This window comes from Hibiscus syriacus, unplaced genomic scaffold (assembly GCF_006381635.1).
Source record: "Hibiscus syriacus cultivar Baekdansim isolate YM2019G1 unplaced genomic scaffold, ASM638163v2 tig00111662_pilon, whole genome shotgun sequence".
Taxonomy (NCBI): Eukaryota; Viridiplantae; Streptophyta; class Magnoliopsida; order Malvales; family Malvaceae; genus Hibiscus; species Hibiscus syriacus.
In genome coordinates this window covers 1,387,503-1,407,038 of record NW_024063150.1, presented here as the reverse complement: position 1 = coordinate 1,407,038, position 19,536 = coordinate 1,387,503, and the positions used below count along the sequence as shown (strand labels likewise).

General features: G+C 37.6%; 2 protein-coding genes and 1 pseudogene across 2 annotated transcripts; 1 reads left to right on the top strand and 2 right to left on the bottom strand.

Annotated features, from left to right (window-relative positions):
• Window positions 1-8,055: 8,055 nt before the first annotated feature.
• On the top strand, window positions 8,056-10,184 carry LOC120167114 (annotated as a pseudogene).
• A 213-nt stretch (window positions 10,185-10,397) lies between these two features.
• LOC120167065 (membrane-anchored ubiquitin-fold protein 3-like) lies at window positions 10,398-12,143 on the bottom strand. Its single transcript, XM_039176192.1, has 4 exons — window positions 11,849-12,143; window position 11,638; window positions 11,101-11,271; window positions 10,398-10,718 (listed from the first exon to the last, which is right to left on the bottom strand). The coding sequence occupies exons 1-4, from the start codon at window positions 11,975-11,977 to the stop codon at window positions 10,663-10,665; spliced, it is 357 nt and encodes a 118-aa protein (XP_039032123.1). The 5' UTR covers window positions 11,978-12,143; the 3' UTR covers window positions 10,398-10,662.
• Window positions 12,144-15,575: 3,432 nt separating this feature from the next.
• On the bottom strand, window positions 15,576-19,183 carry LOC120167075 (probable serine/threonine-protein kinase At1g54610). Its single transcript, XM_039176198.1, has 7 exons — window positions 18,839-19,183; window positions 18,460-18,744; window positions 17,127-17,444; window positions 16,602-16,829; window positions 16,418-16,518; window positions 16,208-16,331; window positions 15,576-16,026 (listed from the first exon to the last, which is right to left on the bottom strand). Exons 1-7 carry the CDS (start codon window positions 19,181-19,183, stop codon window positions 15,694-15,696), a joined length of 1,734 nt encoding a protein of 577 aa, XP_039032129.1. The 3' UTR covers window positions 15,576-15,693.
• Window positions 19,184-19,536: the final 353 nt, after the last annotated feature.

Genomic DNA, 19,536 nt, shown 5'->3' with positions numbered 1-19,536 from the left:
TCGAAATCTTGAATTTGGGCACTGAAGATGATAGAAATGAGGTTAAGATCGGCACAACTCTTTTAGTTGAAGTAAGACAAAACTTGATAGTCTTACTTCAAGAATACATAGATGTGTTCACATGGTCGTACGACGACATGTCGGGGTTAGACACAGATATGGTAGTCCACAAACTACCAATCAAGCCAGAATGCAAGCCCGTGCAGCAAAAGCTAAAAGGATGCAACCTGATATGCTCCTTAAAGTCAAAGAAGAAGTCAAGAAGCAATTCGATGATGGCTTCCTTCAAGTGGCCAAGTATCCGGAGTGGGTGGCCAACATACTCCCAGTTCCGAAGAAAGAATGGAAGGTTTGCATGTGTGTCGATTACCCGGACCTTAACAAAGCAAGTCCCAAAGACAACTTTCCTTTGCCTCACATTGATACGTTGGTGGACAATACAGCCGTGAACACTTTCTTTTTATTTATGGATGGATTTTGGGGTACAATCAGATCAAGATGCATCCCGAAGACATGGAGAATACCACATTTATCACAATGTGGGGAACTTTCTACTATAAAGTGATGCCCTTCGGATTGAAGAATACTGGGACAACATATCAGAGAGCTATGGTGACCTTATTCCACGACATGATGCACAAAGAAATTGAGGTTTATGTCAACGACATGATTGTTAAGGCACAAACCGAGAATGAACATGTCGAGAATCTGAGGAAGCTCTTCCAGAGATTGAGAAAGTTCCAGTTGCAACTGAACCCTAGCAAGTGCACCTTCGGGGTAATATCCGGGAAGCTATTACGCTTCGTGGTCAGCATGAAAGGCATCGAGGTCAATCCCAATAAAGTTAAGGCTATCCAGAATCTGCCTCCCCCATGAACACAGAAGGAGGTTTGAGGTTTTCTAGGTAGATTGAATTACATAGCACGGTTCATATCTCAGTTAACTGATAAGTGTGATCCAATCTTCCGCCTTCTCCGAAAGAACAACTCTGGAGCATGGGACGAGAACTATCAAATTGTATTCGAAAAATTAAAGGAATATTTGTCTCACACTCCTATCTTGATGTCTCTCATCCTGGGCAAGCCTCTATTCTTGTATCTATCCATATTTGAGAATTCGATGGGCTGTGTCCTGGGTCAACATGACGATTCCAGAAAGAAAGAAAGAGTCATCTACTGCTTGAGCAAAAAGTTCACCGATTACGAGGTTAGATATCCTCCTATCGAGAAAGTTTGTTGTGCTCTAGTCTGGGCTACAAAAGGACTCCGACAATTCATGTTGTATCACACTACTTGGCTGATTTCCAAGTTAGATCCATTAAAGTACATTATGGGTGTACCTGCTCTATCTGGAAGGTTAGCCCGGTGGCAGATGCTATTGTCTGAATTCGACATCGAATATGTAAGACAGAAAGCCATAAAAGAAAGTACCATATCGGATTTCCTGGCAAGCAGAACCGATGAAAATTATGAGCCGCTGAACTTTGACTTCCCAAATGAAGACTTGATGGCTATCACCTTAGAAGAGGCGAGTACTTCTGCCGATGGGTCCTGGAGAATGCACTTCGATGGTGCATCAAATGCATTAGGACATGGCATCAGGGCAATACTGATCTCCCCAGAAGGAAATCGTTACCCATTCACTAGCAGATTGATTTTCGATTGCATCAACAACATGGCAGAATATGAGGCTTGTGTGTTGGGAATTCGAGCTGCAATGGGGCAAGATATAAAGACCTTATGGTATATAGAGATTCAGCTTTAGTAATATCAGCTCCGTGGAGAATGGGAAACCAAATATGTAAAGCTGGTAGAGTACCAAACACTAATACTGGATCTGCTCGAAGAGTTCGATGAAGTCACCTTCCACTATGTGCTAAGAAAAGAAAATCAAATGGTTGATGCTTTAGCTACTTCGGCAGCCGCATTCAATGCTGGCGGGGAGTTTGAAATAATACCAATTGACATACAGTCTTATGAGTACCCGACTCATTGCAACCAGATTGAAGAAGTAAAAGACACTAAGCCTTGGTACTACGACATTCTGCAACACATCAAGCATCGAAATTATCCAGAAAAAACCACTGAAATTGATAAAAGAACCATTATAAGGATGGCAGTTGGATATGTCCTTGACAGGGAGGTCTTGTACAAGAAAAGCCATGATCAAGTCTTGTTAAGGTGCGTCGATGTTTAAGAGGCAAAAATGATAGTAGAAGAAGTACATGACAGAGTTTGTGGAACACATGCAAATGGACATATGATGTCAAGACAAATAATGAGATGCGGCTATTTTTGGTCCACATTGGAAAGTGATTGCATCAACTACGCTAGAAGATGTCATAAGTGTCAAATTTACGAAGATAAAATAAATGTTCCACCTCATCCGTTTCATGTCATGACGTCACCATGGCCTTTCTCTATGTGGGGCATGGATGTCATCGGGTAAATACATCCAAAGGCTTCGAATGGTCACCGTTTCATTCTCGTGGCAATTGATTATTTCATGAAATGGGTAGAGGTTGCGTTATATGCCAGTGTCACTCAATCCATTATTTGAAAGGTTCTGAAGAAAGATATCATATGTCGGTATGGTTTACCTGAAAGGATCATTATCGATAATGCTACAAACTTGAACAACAAAATGATGAATGTTGCTTGTGAGCAATTCAATATAAAGCATCACAATTTTACTGCTTACAGACCAAAGATGAACGGAGCAGTAGAAGCAGTAAATAAAAACATCAAAAAGATAGTGGAGAAAACAACTGAGACTTACAAGGATTGGCACGAGAAATTGCCTTTCGCTTTGTTCGCTTATCAAACCTCGATACAAACCTCGACTGGGGCAACTCCATTTTCCCTAGCTTATGGAATGGAAGCAATTATGCCCATTGAAGTAGAGATTCTGTCACTTCAGGTTTTGACAGAAGTCAAGCTGGATGATGTAGAATGGGTGCAATCCTGATATGATCAGCTAAACCTAATAGATGAAAAGAGATTGAAAGCCATTTATCACGGTCAAATCTATCAGAAACGAATGATTCGAGCACATGACAAGAAGGTGCTGCGCCCGAGAATATTCCGTAAAGGTGATATAGTGCTAAAGAGAATTTGGTCAATCCAGAAGGATTTCAGAGGAAAATGGATGCCAAATTGGGAAGGACCTTATGTCGTGAAAAAGGTATTTTTCGGAGGAGCACTTATCTTGGCTGAAATAGACGGACCAGAACTACCACATCCCGTCAATTTGAATGCAGTCAAGAAATACTTCGCTTATGATGAAACCCGAGAGGGCATCTTAAGTCGAAGAAGAAAAAGAAAAAAGAAAAGAAAAGAACAAAAAAAAGAAACGTTTAGGGTGAAAACCTGAAAGGGCGCCCTAAATTGAAAAAAGGACAAAAAGAACAAAAGAGAAAAGAGAAAAGAAAAGAAAAATAAGGTGGGTTCAAGATGAAAACCCGAAAAGGGCGTCTTGCAACCAATGATAGGTCCACGTTGAAAACCCAAAAGGGCGATTTGGATATTGATTCAAGAAATTAAGACAGTGGAAACATCCCAGCATCTGAATCTTCTACAAACTCAATGAGTCGGAGAAAGGTTGCATTCTGCATAACGTTGTCGCATTTTCAAAAATTCCTTGACAAAGGTTGCGTTCAAGGTCACCAAACGAATTATCAGTTCAACAGTGCCCACATTATCGAGATCTAAGACATTTCATTCACACTTCATCATGTATTTATTTTCCAGAATGTTTTTCATGTGTTATTATTTGTTCTTTTTCCCTTATGAATAAATACAATCTTTTCTCTAAATTGATTTCTTTTGAGCATCTTGGATTGAACTTAAACCGAATGATTTATTTACTTTTGTAAAAGATGATTACATATTACTGTATAAAGATTCATTAAAAAATACAGGTACTCGAAAGTTGATCAAAGCTCACGCACATAATTGAGATGGTCGAGAAGTATTTCCCAAACCAAGATCAAAAAATAATCTACACACCAGATTCAAACCTTTGAAGAATTCAAGATTGAGATCAGAACTTCAAGATTCTAGAATCAAGAGCCAACAGGACAGGCAACTGGAGATCGAGATTTCTCTCCAGAGCACCAAAACGACATATGTTGCATGTACATTTTAGGCATACCTAAGAGCATTGCATCCATAACATCACATATATACACAATTTTGTAAGTTCTAGCTAGAGTCAATTTCAACTTCACGACGAATGATATTGGACTCGAAGTGACACAATTAACTCTAGATTGGATTTCAACTTCATGATGAAAGATATCCAATTCGAGGCTCAACTTCACGACGAAGGGGTCATCCACGATTTCAACTCCATGACAGAGGATATCGTACCCATAAATCCATAATTTCAACTCCACGACGGAGGATATCGTGCCCACAAATCCACGATTTCAACTTCACGACGAAGGATATCGTGCACACAAGCAGCATCCATCTCTAGATTGGATTTCAACTTCACGACGAAGGATATCCAACTCAAAGAAAGGGTGTCTGTCAACACATTTTCCAGTTTTAGAGTCAATTTTAACTTCACAATGAAGGATATTGGCCTCGAAACAACACAACTTACATTGGATTTCAACTTCACGACGAAGGATATCCAAGGCTCAACTTCACGACGAATGGGCCATATACGATTTCAACTTCACGACGAAAGATATCGTACCTGAAAGATTGACCCAACTTCACGACGAAAGAGTCATCTGCAACACAGCAACACCGAATTCTTTAGGTCAAGTTTCATCTTCACGACGAAGTATCTTGAGCTAGAAGACGATTCAGATGTCACTTGCCAAAAGCTTTGAGTTCGGTTTCAACTTCGCGATGAAGGATATCGCGCTCAAAATTTTCCATTTCAACTCAACCTTGCAATGAGGGAGTCATTTCGTGCTTCAATCCAAATTGACAAACCAGTCTTGATATCGGGTTTCAACTCTATGAAAGAGGGCATTCGAAATGGACGAAATTTGTGTCTTTTAATCTTTACCCTATTTTCGTTACACGATAATGAGCAAAGAGGGGTAGCTGTAGACACATCATTTCTGTCACATATATATATATATATATATATATATATATATATATATATATATATATATATATTGCTTATTTCATTTACTTTGTGGCCCAAGCCTAACATTTTTACAAAGAGTGGTAGTAGCCCAAGCTACAAACCCGGGTTCAAGGACCCGCGAACTGGCCCCATGACCTGATTTAGATTAGGGTTTGTTAGAAACCCTAGCTCTCCTTCACTCGCCTCATCCACAGCGCCGCAAGCACTTTGGTCAACCTCCGGTTTTCACGGCCACACACCACCCACTCCAAACCGCTCGGCGCAAGGTTCTCACAAGGCCACCAACAAAAGAAAGCAACACAGTTTGATTAGGACTCAAACACTATTCTAAAAATAGGTTTTTTAGTATTATAAATAAGCTTGTAATCCCATTCGAAAAACACACTCGGATTATACGAAATACAAGCAAAATACGAAAGAGATAGCAATCAAAAGCAAGCATTTTGTACACTTCGAAACAAGAAATAAAAAAGGGTAATATTCTTTTTTTTACCTTTGGTTTTGTTGTTTTTTACTTGTATGCGTGGCTTGGGGTTCTTTTGTGGTTGATTCGAGACGAGTGGCCGATGACCGGAGGGAGGGCATTCGAATGGTATTTGTTAGATCTAACTCTCCCGATGCATGTTTAAGAGAAAAGGTTTTGATTTTAGAACTGAGGGAATAAAAGGCTTTCAAAAAATACAATTTTTTTCCGACTACTATCGATGAACGGCGGCCGGTAAGGCGGTGGCCGACCGGTTTTTGAAAAATAGCGGTGGGTGTTCTTCATTTGCCAAGAACAATACAGAGAAAACAAGGGTGGGGCATTTGATCTGTTTGGGTTTAATGGAATTATGAAAATATGTTTAAACTTTGGGCTTTATACCACCCATTAAACTGACCCGCGTGTTGACCCGTTGTTACCCCTGACCCGCTTGTTTTGGCATAAAAATGGATAATTTATGTTTGGTCCCCTCGTTGTTTGAAACTTCCATTTCACCCCCTAATTTGCAATTTTAACATTAATCATCTTCCAAATTTGGCCCCAATTTTGATTTTACTTTCATATTAGTCCTTTATTTATTATATAGATATTTTTATTTATTTCCTTTTATTATTTGTATTATATTATATATTATTTTATTATTTTTTATTTGATTATTTTTTTACTATATTTATCATTTCATATATGTATATATATATTTTTAAATATTTCATTTATAAACCTATTATTATTATACGTATATTCTTATTATCTTTATTTGATTATTTTCTACTATATTTTATCATTATATATATATATATATATACTTTTAATATTTTATTTATACGTCTATTATTATTATTATATATATTCTAATTATTTGTATCTGATTTTTTTTATTTACTTTATATCATATATGTATATTTTTGTTTTCATTTGTACTTTATTTATTTATTTATTTATTTATTTATTCTATTTTTTTTCTTTTCTCTTTTTATTATTTTTGTTTTGTCTTTTATTTATGTCATCATTTTATTTACTTTGTTTATTTTTATTTTCTCTTATTTTATCATTTTTCCCATTTTTGTTATGTTCATTATTACATGCTTTCTGTCCTAATTTGATTATGTACTTCACTACGAATCTAATATTTACCTCTTAAGGGTATTTAAATCGATCAGAGGTAAGTTTTGGGATCATTATTCTATCTTTTAATTTAAACTTTCGATTTTCTTAATTAAAGACAACTGGAAATTACGTAGTACTGAAAGGGCAGTTCAAGGGTGCTAACCCGTCCTTGACTGTAACCGACTCCTGAATCCGACACATCTTTGGAAAGACACAGATCATGTAAGAAATAAGGTATCTGATCAACCCATTTGTTTTAAAATAAATGATCGGTGGCGACTCCCAATCCATTTTCCTAAGTCGAAGCCCAATTCCGGGCCCAACCGAAAGATGGTTTCGATAATATTAGGAGAGTTTTAAGTAAATATCATGTTTATGTCCAAATGTATTGGACATCAATATTGTATGTATAAACATGTCTGACGATATAAATTATGGAAGATAATGAATCAAAGGGAAAAAAAAAGAAGAAAAACAAATACACAAATTTACATTGGAAAACCATTGACATTAAAAATCATAGTTATAGGAGAAGAAAATTTCATCATATTCGCCAATAATATTACTTTATACAATATATATGTATCGTATCATTACAAATCTCTATTTTTTGTCGATCGTATTTCTTTTCCAAAACTTTTCGAATTGAGCCAAACATAATTCGGTTCGCAACCTTCTACATCTAGGGTTGTTTCATGGATTATCCAAGTATACATACCTGCAAGTGTACGGACACTAAATTATGTGCAATAAACTTATACAGTAACACCCCATACATCATTATTTTGTAATTTTTCACCAAGCAAATTGAATTGCCAACTTTTTGAACCGGACCAAGTATGAATCAGGTCACAACCTTTTAACATCTAGAATGGTTTCATGGCTGCTCTTAATGCTTTGTTTGCCATATTTCATTAAAGAAATAATGAAACCCTTGATACCATCTGAATATTGCAAAGCGTTAATGTATTAGATAACAATTCTACCATTGTTACACGAAAAAATAAATACCAACAATCAGTTGATCTAGTTAGATGAAACATTAGATATTTTAGGTAGATCTTTTAGGTGAATGTTAGAAGTTCGAATCCTTTATTTGAAATAGACCAACCTCACCTCCACGATACCGGATTTGGATTAATTGGTTAATAATCAAAGGCTGTACCAAAAAAAGGGGAAAAAAACTTGTAATGGGCTGAAGTCCATTTAGTGGATTTATGGAAAGGGTCAGCCCACATATTCTGACTGATTATCGGTCCACCCAATCATATCACAGCACGGGGTGGACTGGCTATCTTTCTTACGATTTCACCATCTTCTTATCTTCTTCCTCCTACTGCCTAAAAGAAGATCAGTGAGAAATAAAGAGCAAACATGGAGGCTTCAGTAAGCGGAATTGGAGTCGGTTTAGGCCTATTCTGTTCTTCCAACCTTTCTAAACCTCATCATTCTTCACGCTCTTCCTGTTTCCGCCTCAAGATGACTGTTTCTGTTGAAGATAAGAAGAAGGATTATAGCCTTCAAAAATCTGAAGAGGCTTTCAATGCAACCAAATTAATTCTCACTTCTTCCCCTTTTGTTCTTATTTTGAAATTTGTTCGGATTCAAGACATTTGATCGGGCTTTCGACCTGGGCATGTTTTGGGTCAATCGAATTGATGACGAGTTTTGGTATGCTTGGACAGAATCTGATGCCTGGAGGTGTAAATTCTCCCGTTTGTGCCTTTAAATCTGTTGGTGGACAACCGATTGTGATTGATTCTGTCAAGGGCTCTCACATGTGGGGATGGTAACCAGTATATCGACTACGTTGGCTTATGGGGACCTGCAATAATCGGTCATGCAGATGATGAGGTCAAGTCCTTGACGAATTCCATAAGTTCATATGCATTTCGATTTGAATTTTCGTTTTGTTATATCGGATGCAATGTCGACGATGATGATTTATGTAGCCTATTTTTCTATGCGAGTCCAGTTAAAAAATTTAATTAGTCAAGTTGAGTGTTATTTTATTTGAATTTTTTTAATCAATTTTATGAAATCTGAATTGAATTATTCAAAGTTATATTTAAATTTAATTGTAAATATTTATAATATTAAGATATTAATTGATTTTAATTTAAATGACATTCTTTAACCAAATTCAATATACATAAATATATTTTCATATATTGTATCATTTAAAGTTAAGAGATTCGATTTAAATTTAAAAATTAATCCACTGATTATTAAAAATTTTGATTTATGAATTATTTGTTTATTATTTTATAACTCAAAGTTCATTTGAAATTCTTTTTGAATCAAATTGAGTCAAGTTCTTTTTCCTAATTGTCAACCGTGAGTTTTTAGGTCGGTAATGGAGAGCAATAATAATAATCCTTCATGGATTTGCATATATCTGCAGGTGCTTGCTGCCCTGGCGGAAACTATGAAGGGAACCAGCTTTGGTGCTCCTCGTCTTCTTGAGAATGTGTTGGCTGAGATGGTAATCTCAGCTGTTCCCAGCATCGAAATGGTTCGGTTTGTAAACTCGGGTACCGAAGCATGCATGGATGTGCTGCGCCTCACCCGTGCCTTCACGGTCGAGAAAAGATCATCAAATTCGAGGTTTGTTACCATGGCCATGCTGATCCGTTTCTTGTCAAGGCAGGTAGTGGGGTTGCTACCCTAGGACTGCCAGACTCTCCTGGTGTCCGGAAAGCAGCTACTTTCGAAACTCTAACTGCCCCTTACAACGACATAGAAGCTGTTGAAAGTCGGTTTAACAGTAACAAAGGTGAACTTGCAGCGATTATTCTTGAACCCGTCGTTGGGAACTCTGTCTTCATTCCGCCTAAACCCGATTTCCTTGAAGTCCTACGTCGCCTAATCAAGGAAAATGGTGCTCTTCTCATATTTGATGAAGTGATGACCGGATTTCGATTGTCGTATGGTGGGGCACAGGAGTATTTCGGCATAACTCGATTTAACAACACTAGGGAAGATAGTTGGTGGTGGTCTGCCTGTTGGTGCATATGGAGGGAGGAGGGAGATCATGGAAATGGTGGCACCAGCAGGGCCTATGTACCAGGCTGGGACCTTTAGTGGGAACCCGTTGGCAATGACAGCCGGGATACACACCCTTAAGCGATTGAAAGAACCCGGAACTTATGAATACTTGGATAAGATAACCGGATAACTTGTTCAAGGCATTTTAGACACCGGAAAGACCACGGGACATGCTATCTGTGGAGGGCATATTAGTGGGATGTTCGGATTTTTCTTCACAGAAGGGCCTGTTCACAACTTCGATGATGCAAAGAAGAGTGATACTGCAAAATTTGCCAGGTTTTATAGGGGAATGCTTGAAGAAGGTGTATACTCAGCACCTTCGCAATTCGAAGCCGGATTTACAAGTTTGGCTCATTCATCAGAAGACATCCGAAAGACTATTGCAGCCGCAGAGAAAGTTCTAAGCAAGATTTAAGGTACTTTGTCCTGCCTGTTCTTCCTTTCCTATTGCAGTTTTTCGGATGAAGATTTGTAGGCATTTCTTAGAACCTGTATTTCATACTAATTTGCTAATGTATGAGATAATTATCAGCCTTTATAGCTTGTTTACATCCTCAGCTGTCATTTGCTTTCACTCGAATCTCCTTTGACCATAACTATTAATTTCGCTTAGATGTTCTTATCGAATGCACGAAAGGTCGCCTGCACGAGAAGGCCTTTTATTAGTAATAGATAGCATTTATACAGAGACATTTCTTACAATTTGGGGTACTTTTCTTGTTTACATACTCTAAAACTTTTCAAATGATTCAAGCTAGAATCGGGAAACAACCCTTAAAGAGACTAAACAAATCATAGAAAAAACCAATGTACATCATCATCACTCCGTTGTGAATTTGTACACAACTTTGCAATCTACATACAGGAAGAACGGATGTTTAGGATTTTCCAACTCTATGTGTTTGCCTTCATAAAATGGAGCATGAGCAAACAATCTTTCTGGGTGAATCATCAATCTTCTTTTCTGTTAAGACCAAAAACCAAGCGTAAGTTGAAGAGTTTGACATATGAAGTATCAAGAAATGCAGATGTCCACCACTTGGATAAAATTTCTACTTTCTACTTAAACGGCAAGTAAAGGTACACTAATTATAATTGTAGAGACTCATTGACTCGCATATTATTGACCTAAAAGACGAAATGCAATCCCGATAACAGATCTTATCAGCATGAAGAATTATGGAATGTTGCAGCAATGGCTAGGGGGATTTCTCTATCATGAAAACAGGCAAAGATGGCAACTGATATGTTCACCATAACTCGGAGCAACATGCTCATTAACCATCAATGTAAATAATCGAAGTTTCGGCTTTTGGCAATCACTAGTAGTCAGTTATAGCGAATACCTGTTTTAGTCTTCGCAAGAGCTGGCTGTATTACAACATGCATTACGATAACTCCACCTGCAACTTCCCCAAAGGGTGCTTGACACTGACCAACAGTCTTATTGTTCTCCAAAATTTTACCCGAGCTGATCAGTTTGACTTCATTCACCGCCTTTGGAATAATCGTCTTACCTGAGGAAGGGAAACAACAGCATCTAAGATAATTAAAACAAAATGCTTGAAACTGTTAGCCTTTAAAACTTCCTTATGATATTGTTCATAGATAACAAATGGAACGAAATCAATGCCGTCAGAGACGATATTTGTAGCTCAAAAAAGAATGAAGATAACATCAATTTTTTATCATTTCAACAACAAGCATTTACAGTTTATACAGATAAATTTAGCCTTCCACTGAATCTACATCCATAAGAACATACTGCAGCTCTTACTAATAATTTTCAAATCGAATATAAAGGACAAGCCAATGGCATCGACAATGAAAGTACTGTATAATATAGAATGATTATCTCCTCCTTTTTAAGGCTACCTAAGAACCCTAATTCCAGCGAATCATCTACCATAAAACTCTGCTAACCTGCATTCCAATGCAAACCCCATTGCTTTGTTCATCGGTCTTCACAATTACTGTATACCATATAGCAAATCATTCCAAATTTTACCAGAAATCTTCCATAAATGTAAGTAAATAAAACCCAACAGTCGTGAGCAATTATAGAAGAAATGAAACTAATCTAAAGGAGGAAACCTTTGGGCCATCAGAGACGATCCTCTGCTTAAGCATATCAACCGTGGATGCCGCCGAATACGGAAACGGCCCAATATCCGACCCGTCATAAAGCCTGAACTTTATATCCAACAAATCCTCCGCCGGCATTTCCACTCAGTTTCTCTCCTCCGATTACCCGCCGACCACCGTCTTTAACCGCTTCAATTCTTCGGGTTGAATGATTAGGAGCCCGCTTTTTCAAGTTTTCTTCTATTCGTATGGATCTTTTGAAAATATTGGATTGGTGTTTGGTGAACCAAATAAGGAAGATAAGAGAGCTTGCCATCTTCCATAGGCCTCCACCGCTCTTCTGAAACGATGCCGTTTTCGGTTGATGGTTCGTTGCAAGAAGCGGTAGAAGAAACGTCCTTTGCTTTACTTCTTTGGCACGTCGTCGTATCCGTTCAGGTATGACCGTAGATGAGATGAGATGATGACTCGATATCTATTTGGTTAAAGTTAAACTAAAGTTTAACTTAAATTACTAACGAGTCGAAACGAGTTACTTGAATTTAACACAAAAATATATAATCAACTTGAAAGTATAATATATTAAGATTTTATTTTAAAAAAAATTAATAATATTAATATTTATGCGCTTTTTAAATAAAGTACAAGTTTTTTATATATTTAAGGTTTAAGTTTAATTTTGAGGCTTTAATCGAGTTAATTTTTTCATATCGAACGTTTTTTAGCTTCAATTCATGGTTTCGAGTTCAAGTCGAACTCAAAAATTTTAGGTTCATGAGTTTTTGACTGAGTCGAGCTTCATTTTAGAGTTTTCGAGTCGAGTTGAGCTTAACAATACTCGAGCTCGACTCGGCTTGTTTATATCCCTACGTCCAGGTTCCTTTCCCTCATTCGTTCTTCTCGAGTTCTCATTCATTCGTTTACAATCGGTTGGTCTAGTGAGATGAGGCACTAGGTCCCTTAAGCAAGGTCAAGGGTTCGACCCCTGAAGTTTGTGAATGGAGCAAATTAACTTGGGAGAGTCACCCTCGCATCTACAGACTCGAGCTCGACTTGGCTTGTTTACATCCCTACGTCCAGGTTCCTTTCCCTCATTCGATCTTCTCGAGTTCTCGTTCATTCGTTTACAATTGGTTGGTCTAGTGGGATGAGGCACTAGGTCCCTTAAGCAAGGTCAAGGGTTCGACCCCTCACGTTTGTGAATGGAGCAAATTAACTTGGGAGAGTCACCCTCGCATATATAGACTCGAGCTCGACTTGGCTTGTTTACATCCCTACGTCCAGGTTCCTTTCCCTCATTCGATCTTCTCGAGTTCTCGTTCATTCGTTTACAATCTGTTGGTCTAGTGGGATGAGGCACTAGGTCTCTTAAGCAAGGTCAAGGGTTCGACCCCTGGCGTTTGTGAATTGAGCAAATTAACTTGGGAGAGTCACCCTCGCCTCTACAGTACCTGATCTAGATTAGTCGGTCAATAGATCAAATACTAGTAATTAATTCAAAAAAAGTTTTCTTTTTATTTTATATAAACAACTGATGATTTAATTACAATTTGAATGCATTTATAAAATAAGTGAAAAGGTTGGGGATGGATATATATAGGAGCCATAGTAGAACTAATAGATTATATTTATAGTTTGATTATTAAATTTTAAAAAATTCCAATTTAATTATTTAAATTTGATATCGTTTTGCTTTTTATCGCTCAGTCTTTATTTTTAAAGGCTCTTTGAAATGTATTTTATCTTTTAAAAATTCTGAACAGTCTCAAAACTTTCTTTTAATTTTGAGAAAATATTTTGAAATATTCCTCCCAAAATTTTAACTTAGTCTTCTAGAATTGTTTTGATTTTTTAATGTTGGAACATCTTATCGAGTTAAGTTAAAACTTCTTCAACTCGATTTATTAAAGTCTCAAGTTTCGAATCAAATCGACTTATAATTAAATTTTGACTGAAGTGAACTGAAGTTGCTCAACAAGCGTTCTACTCAATGAGCACCCTTAGTCCGAGATATAAAAAAAATAGAATACTTTAAAAATCGAAATGAAATTTTTAAAAATTAATGACAATAAAAATATAATCAGTGATAAAACAAAAATGAATGGTAAGACAAAGGATGGTAGTAATGGATTTAACAACATTGCTATTGTATCCCATGCACCACATAATGCGTCCATAATTAGCAAAGAAGTTGAAGCCAAATATATGACATCTGCATGCGGTTTGCCTCATCTTTTTATAGGTATAAGTGTTCCTCTCCTCATAATCATTGGCCATGAAGAATTATAAACCCAAACCTATCCATTTGGCTGCTCATCCCCACGTATTTCCGTCGGTTTCTCGATTTCCGAAACGAAGGGGCAGCGGCGGAGCAGCAAACAAGTGGAGAGAAATGCTGCTGCCTAAACTGCCTCCGGTCCTCTGACGTAGGACAGAGATTTGGAGACGAAGGGAAAAGGTTATCGACGGCAATGGTGAACATCTCAAGCATGCCCATGCCAATAATGATAACAAAGAAGCTCAAACCTTCAACCTCGTAGATAACAACAACAAAGAGAATTTAGGGTTTTACGACGCAGATGGTCCGAGCTCACCAAGTTTTAGGGTTTACGTCCTCCCGTCCATCAGGGAGATTGAGGAGAACGATGGTAACATGTCTCTATATATATTTTTCTCTATTTTTGTTTTTAATTCAGAAGATTTAAATTACAGTCACAGATACGAGGTCGATTTAAGTTTCATGCATGCAGGTATGAAAGCTGCAGTGAAGCTTGGATCCCCAACATCCTCCGTGGTAATTTAATATCAGATGTGTTTTTTATATTTGTATTAACGTATAAAGAGCGAGACGGGAATCGAATCTGATCGAGTCAAATCAAATAATACAGGTTCCCGAACTTATTATTACTTTTAGGAATCGAAATCAAAATTGAAGTGTGAATCGAAAGGGATGGGAATTTGGAGAGGTGGGAAAACTATGAACAACTTGATTCACATCAAACCATGCTGCCAATACGTACGTGATGGTAGTGATTGAGGTTTCTGTATATACGACAACGTTAGGTTGTTTATACTTGACCGTCTAAAAAGTAAAAGAGAAAAGAGAGTTTATTACTTCGTCTCTCTTTACTTGAATTCAATCGGTTTCGGTTCGAATCTCATGTTCGAAAACTCAACTTTTTAGAACATTTAAACCCCTTCCATCATATCGAGATGATTGACGAAATTGTGGTTTGTAGGATTAAGTATTCGATCGAGTTGGGTAAAAGATTGAGTTATTCGAGTTGAGTATCACAACTTCTTTATTTGAAAATTTTCTAGTTGAGTTGAGATTATGAAACTAGAGTCGAGTCGAGTTATTCGAGTTTTTGTTTAAATTTGACTGTAAATATTTATAATGTTATGATACTATTTGATTCCAAATAAAATGATTTTCTATAACCATATAAGATATACATCAATATCTATCTCTTCATAAATTTTCATATACTATATACATATAACATTTTGAGTCGAGGATTCGATTCGAACTTGAAAATCAATCAATTAATTATTAAAAAATTCTAAATATTCGAGGTCTATTTTATATATCAACTCGAATTTGGATTCTTTTGAGTCGAGCCAAAAATTTTGGTATTTTTTCGAGTTACATCGAATTTAGGTCCCCCAATAATTTGAAAAATAAATTGTTCAATGGACTAAATTGTGCTTATTGAGAGACTGTACAACAAAAAGTGGGACTGCATCGTGTGCACGTATGATCAGATACAAATAAATACGTAATGGGAAAACTACATCTTTAAGTTGCTTAAAACATATGGGTCTATAAACTTGGGAAACTATTCTAATTCTGGCTACGAAACACCCCCGGACTTACCCCGGAGTAGAAAATCCATAGATAGGCCTATCGACGACGGTTTGAAACCACGAATGAACTTCCGAGATGGAGCCCTCCGGGGATCTTTATTGGTTTTCCTTCTTCTGGAAGCATGGCCGGCAGGTCCGGATTCGGATAACTTGGAGACGAAAATCGATGAGCTGAAAGAAGTTCCGGTTGCAGCAAATGATGGAGGCCCTTTATGTGATGCATCTAATGGATGCCCCACACCTCCATCTTGATGGGGAGGTGGGAATTTCTCACTCTTGCTCTTGGCATTGGCATTTGTTTGTGTCATCATTCTCCATTTCTGGTAAACCATCAATGAAACATGTATCCTTGTCAAATCGATATTCAAAACCGGACTAGTTTAGATGGCAAATAATATGCATCGACTCGGAAACTTCCTTTGCAATAAATCTCCAAAACAAGTGCATTTAGCAAGTGCAGAGACTTTGAACATATAGAACAAGAGTGAAGTCCCCACTCACATCTAAGTTTGCTTGAATTTCAGCATTTGCTTCGGGAGCAGGAACCGCCCGACTAGCACGTTCACCGGCTTTAGTTTTCCCTGCACCATCAACAGGATTAACCTTTCCGGCTAGACCTCTTTGCCTATATAGGAAACACTTATATCAGTTGCCAGAATATAGCCAAACTGCAAAACGAAAACGAAAGGCGAAAAAGGAAAGCCAGACAACCTTCTGGCTTGCTGGTCTCTCAATTTTACATCCATTTCTTTACTGGGAGGATACTTCGGTAAACACGACGGCTCACAAGCATAAGCTTCAGTGGTAAAGAACTGCAAACAGGAAATTAAGTATTTCACAAACAATTTATAGATAACATGAATATTATGCATTAAAAAAAGTTGACACAACTCACTTCACTGTTAAGTGCTGCAGTGGCAGTACTTCGTTCTTCGGGGTCTATTGAAAGAAGAGTTTCGATGAGAGGTAAAGAAGATGATGGGAAATCCTTGAAAGTTTCAGCTATGCTGCGTTTGTATGGTTGCTGAGGTTTAAAGAGTGTTGCATTTGGCAATTTGGATTTCTTCCAATATTGCTCAGAAGGGGATCCACATAACTTGAATATCTTATGCAGTTGCTCAACCTAAGCAGGAGAAAAAACAACATGATGTTACAGATGGAAGATAATTGCATACTCATACTGCAGCATTTACTGAGAATCCGATGAGAACCCGTTTATGATTATAGCATAAATTCCGGGATCAACTCGTTGTAGCGCAATTATTCGGCTTGATTCGATACTCCATATCATGATCATACAACCAAAGGTCTCCCCACAAAAGAAAATCTCTAAGCATAATTCCATCAGATTTACAAAAACTGAAATATTTCATAACAGATTGTAAGAGCAGATAGAAGAAAGAGACAGAAAAACCAATACCTCTGTCCTTCCTGGCATTGTAGGCTTCCCATAAAGTAGCTCGGCCAAAATGCAACCAGCACTCCAGAGATCAACCCCAACACCATAACAAGTTTCCCCTAGAAGTAGTTCAGGTGGACGATACCAGAGAGTAATTACTCGGCTCGTCAAGGGTTTTTTCTGTTCGGGATTGTAAATGGTAGCCAGTCCGAAATCAGCAATTTTTAGAATCCCTCCATTGTCAATAAGGAGATTAGAACCCTTGATATCACGATGCAGAACACCTTGTTTGTGGCAATGCTCTAGCCCTGAAAGTAACTGCTTCATATAGCACTTCACCTACCAAAGGGAAGAAAAATCAAAACAAAGCAATCGTCGAGCCTAAGGAACGCTATGGCAATAAATAATCTCGATTTTACCTTGAAGTTAAGCATTTGATTTGAGATAATCATTCTTAAGGCTTAACTATTTCTAATCCCTCCTAGAAACACCTTCACATATAGCATCGTAATCGACAAACTACTGCCATTTCTCAGAATTTTTCAACATTGAGCAACAATTATCTAAGTTCAGCACCGAACCAACATCCTAAAACAAACAAGCAACTAGTCTATAAGCTTATATGCAAAACCAAAATTTCATTTGCAGATAACTTGTAGGAATCAAAGATGATTTCGTATTTAGCTGCAAAGGTAAGTGAGGATGAGAGAATTAAAATGGCAGTGAACAATCTGTTTATAACTATAGCAACCCGTTCTGTTTCCGGCAACCAAAAGATCAATAAGCAAGTATACTACTAACTTTTGAAAATTTTGATGTAAAGCATGAAATTTCCATGATTTGCTCACTCAAAAACAATACTAAAACAAAGATATCTAAGAAGCTCAATAGGCAAAATAGGGTCTCTAAACTATCAGTCATGGGATCCAAGTAGTAAGCTAAAATACTTGAGAGCAACATCAAAGTTCCACAACAAGCAGCACAAAGAAACAAAAAGTACAAAAATCATATACATATCATAAAATCTCAAGTAGACAAGCAAGATAAAATTGGAAATGTTAGTGTTTCACTCGAATCAAATGTAGAAAACTACTTTGAGTATATTTCTACTTTACAAGTTTCCTTTGTAATCAAGTATCTATCCTTATAAATAGATACTAGGTGTTAGAAGTTAAGTTGTTTTATCTTCCTCTTGTATTTTTCTTTTTCAACATTAGGTTAAATTATGCTCTTTCTACCGTGTTTATTTCCCGAAAGGGTTTTCCATGATCCAAGCAAAGTAATCAATCTTAAAGGTAAAACCCAGCACTAATCAACAATTAACTGAGAAGCCATTTTATGAAAAGAATGGTACCTGGGGTTCAGTGAACTTGATTCCATGGCAGGCAGCAAGGCCAGCAAGATCATGCTCCATGTATTCGAACACCAAGTAAAGACTAGAAGACATTCTTGAAGTAACTAAGCCTTCAAGCTTGATTACATTTGGATGATCAAGCTTCCTCAATACAAGAATCTCTCTGGCCATGAACTTTACACTTTCTGGTTCCAAATTATCAAATCTAACCTTCTTCAACGCCACTATCTTCCCCGTTAATAGATCCCTGGCTTTGTATACATTGCTGTAAGTCCCTTGCCCAATCTAATAAAAAAACAAAGAAACCCAGATTTCTTAAAATGATTATAGCAAAGGAAGGTTTCAATTAAGCTTAAAGAAAAAAGAAGAATAGATATACCTTGTCCAGCTTCTCAAAGGTGTTGGCACGTCTTGGGGTCCAGTCACGGATGGCTTCACCAGCTACCGCCATCAACCACGACGGCCACCCTTTCTGGTTCAGGTCCGAAGACATCCGCCATCTCTCCGGCGCCGGAATTCTCACCGGGAAGTCCCCAGTATGTCTCTCCCGGTCTTTGACATCCCCGACGGGGTCCACGGCACCAGTGAATGAAACTTCCGTGAAAGGCTCACCGGAGCCCCGGCGAAGAAGAGTAAGCGGAGGATGTGATGAAGCGGAGGTGTTGCTCCGAAGCTGGCGATCCGTTTTCGGTTCCCGTGACTGCTTTCCGAAGACGCAACCCATTGTTCCTCTCAAGGCAAATGCATTGGAAGGGATAATGTAATCCGATTAACGGAAAACCACTAGCTGTTCTGTAATCAAGCGGAAGGCTGAAACAAAAACCGGCGACGTTATTGCAGTTTTCCGGCGACTTTTACACAGATAAAGAAAAGAAACAATGAAGAAGAACGGCAAAGGGGGCTTAGCTTACCAGCGACACTGACACCGAGGCAAGTAAGATTCTATTCTAAAACAAGGCACTGACTTTTGAATAATTACGTAATTACCATGCTGTGGTAAGAAAGGTAGACATTACCATGCATTTGTAAAAGTCAAAACCAACCATTAAAAGGAGTAAATTACGATATAGGTCTCTA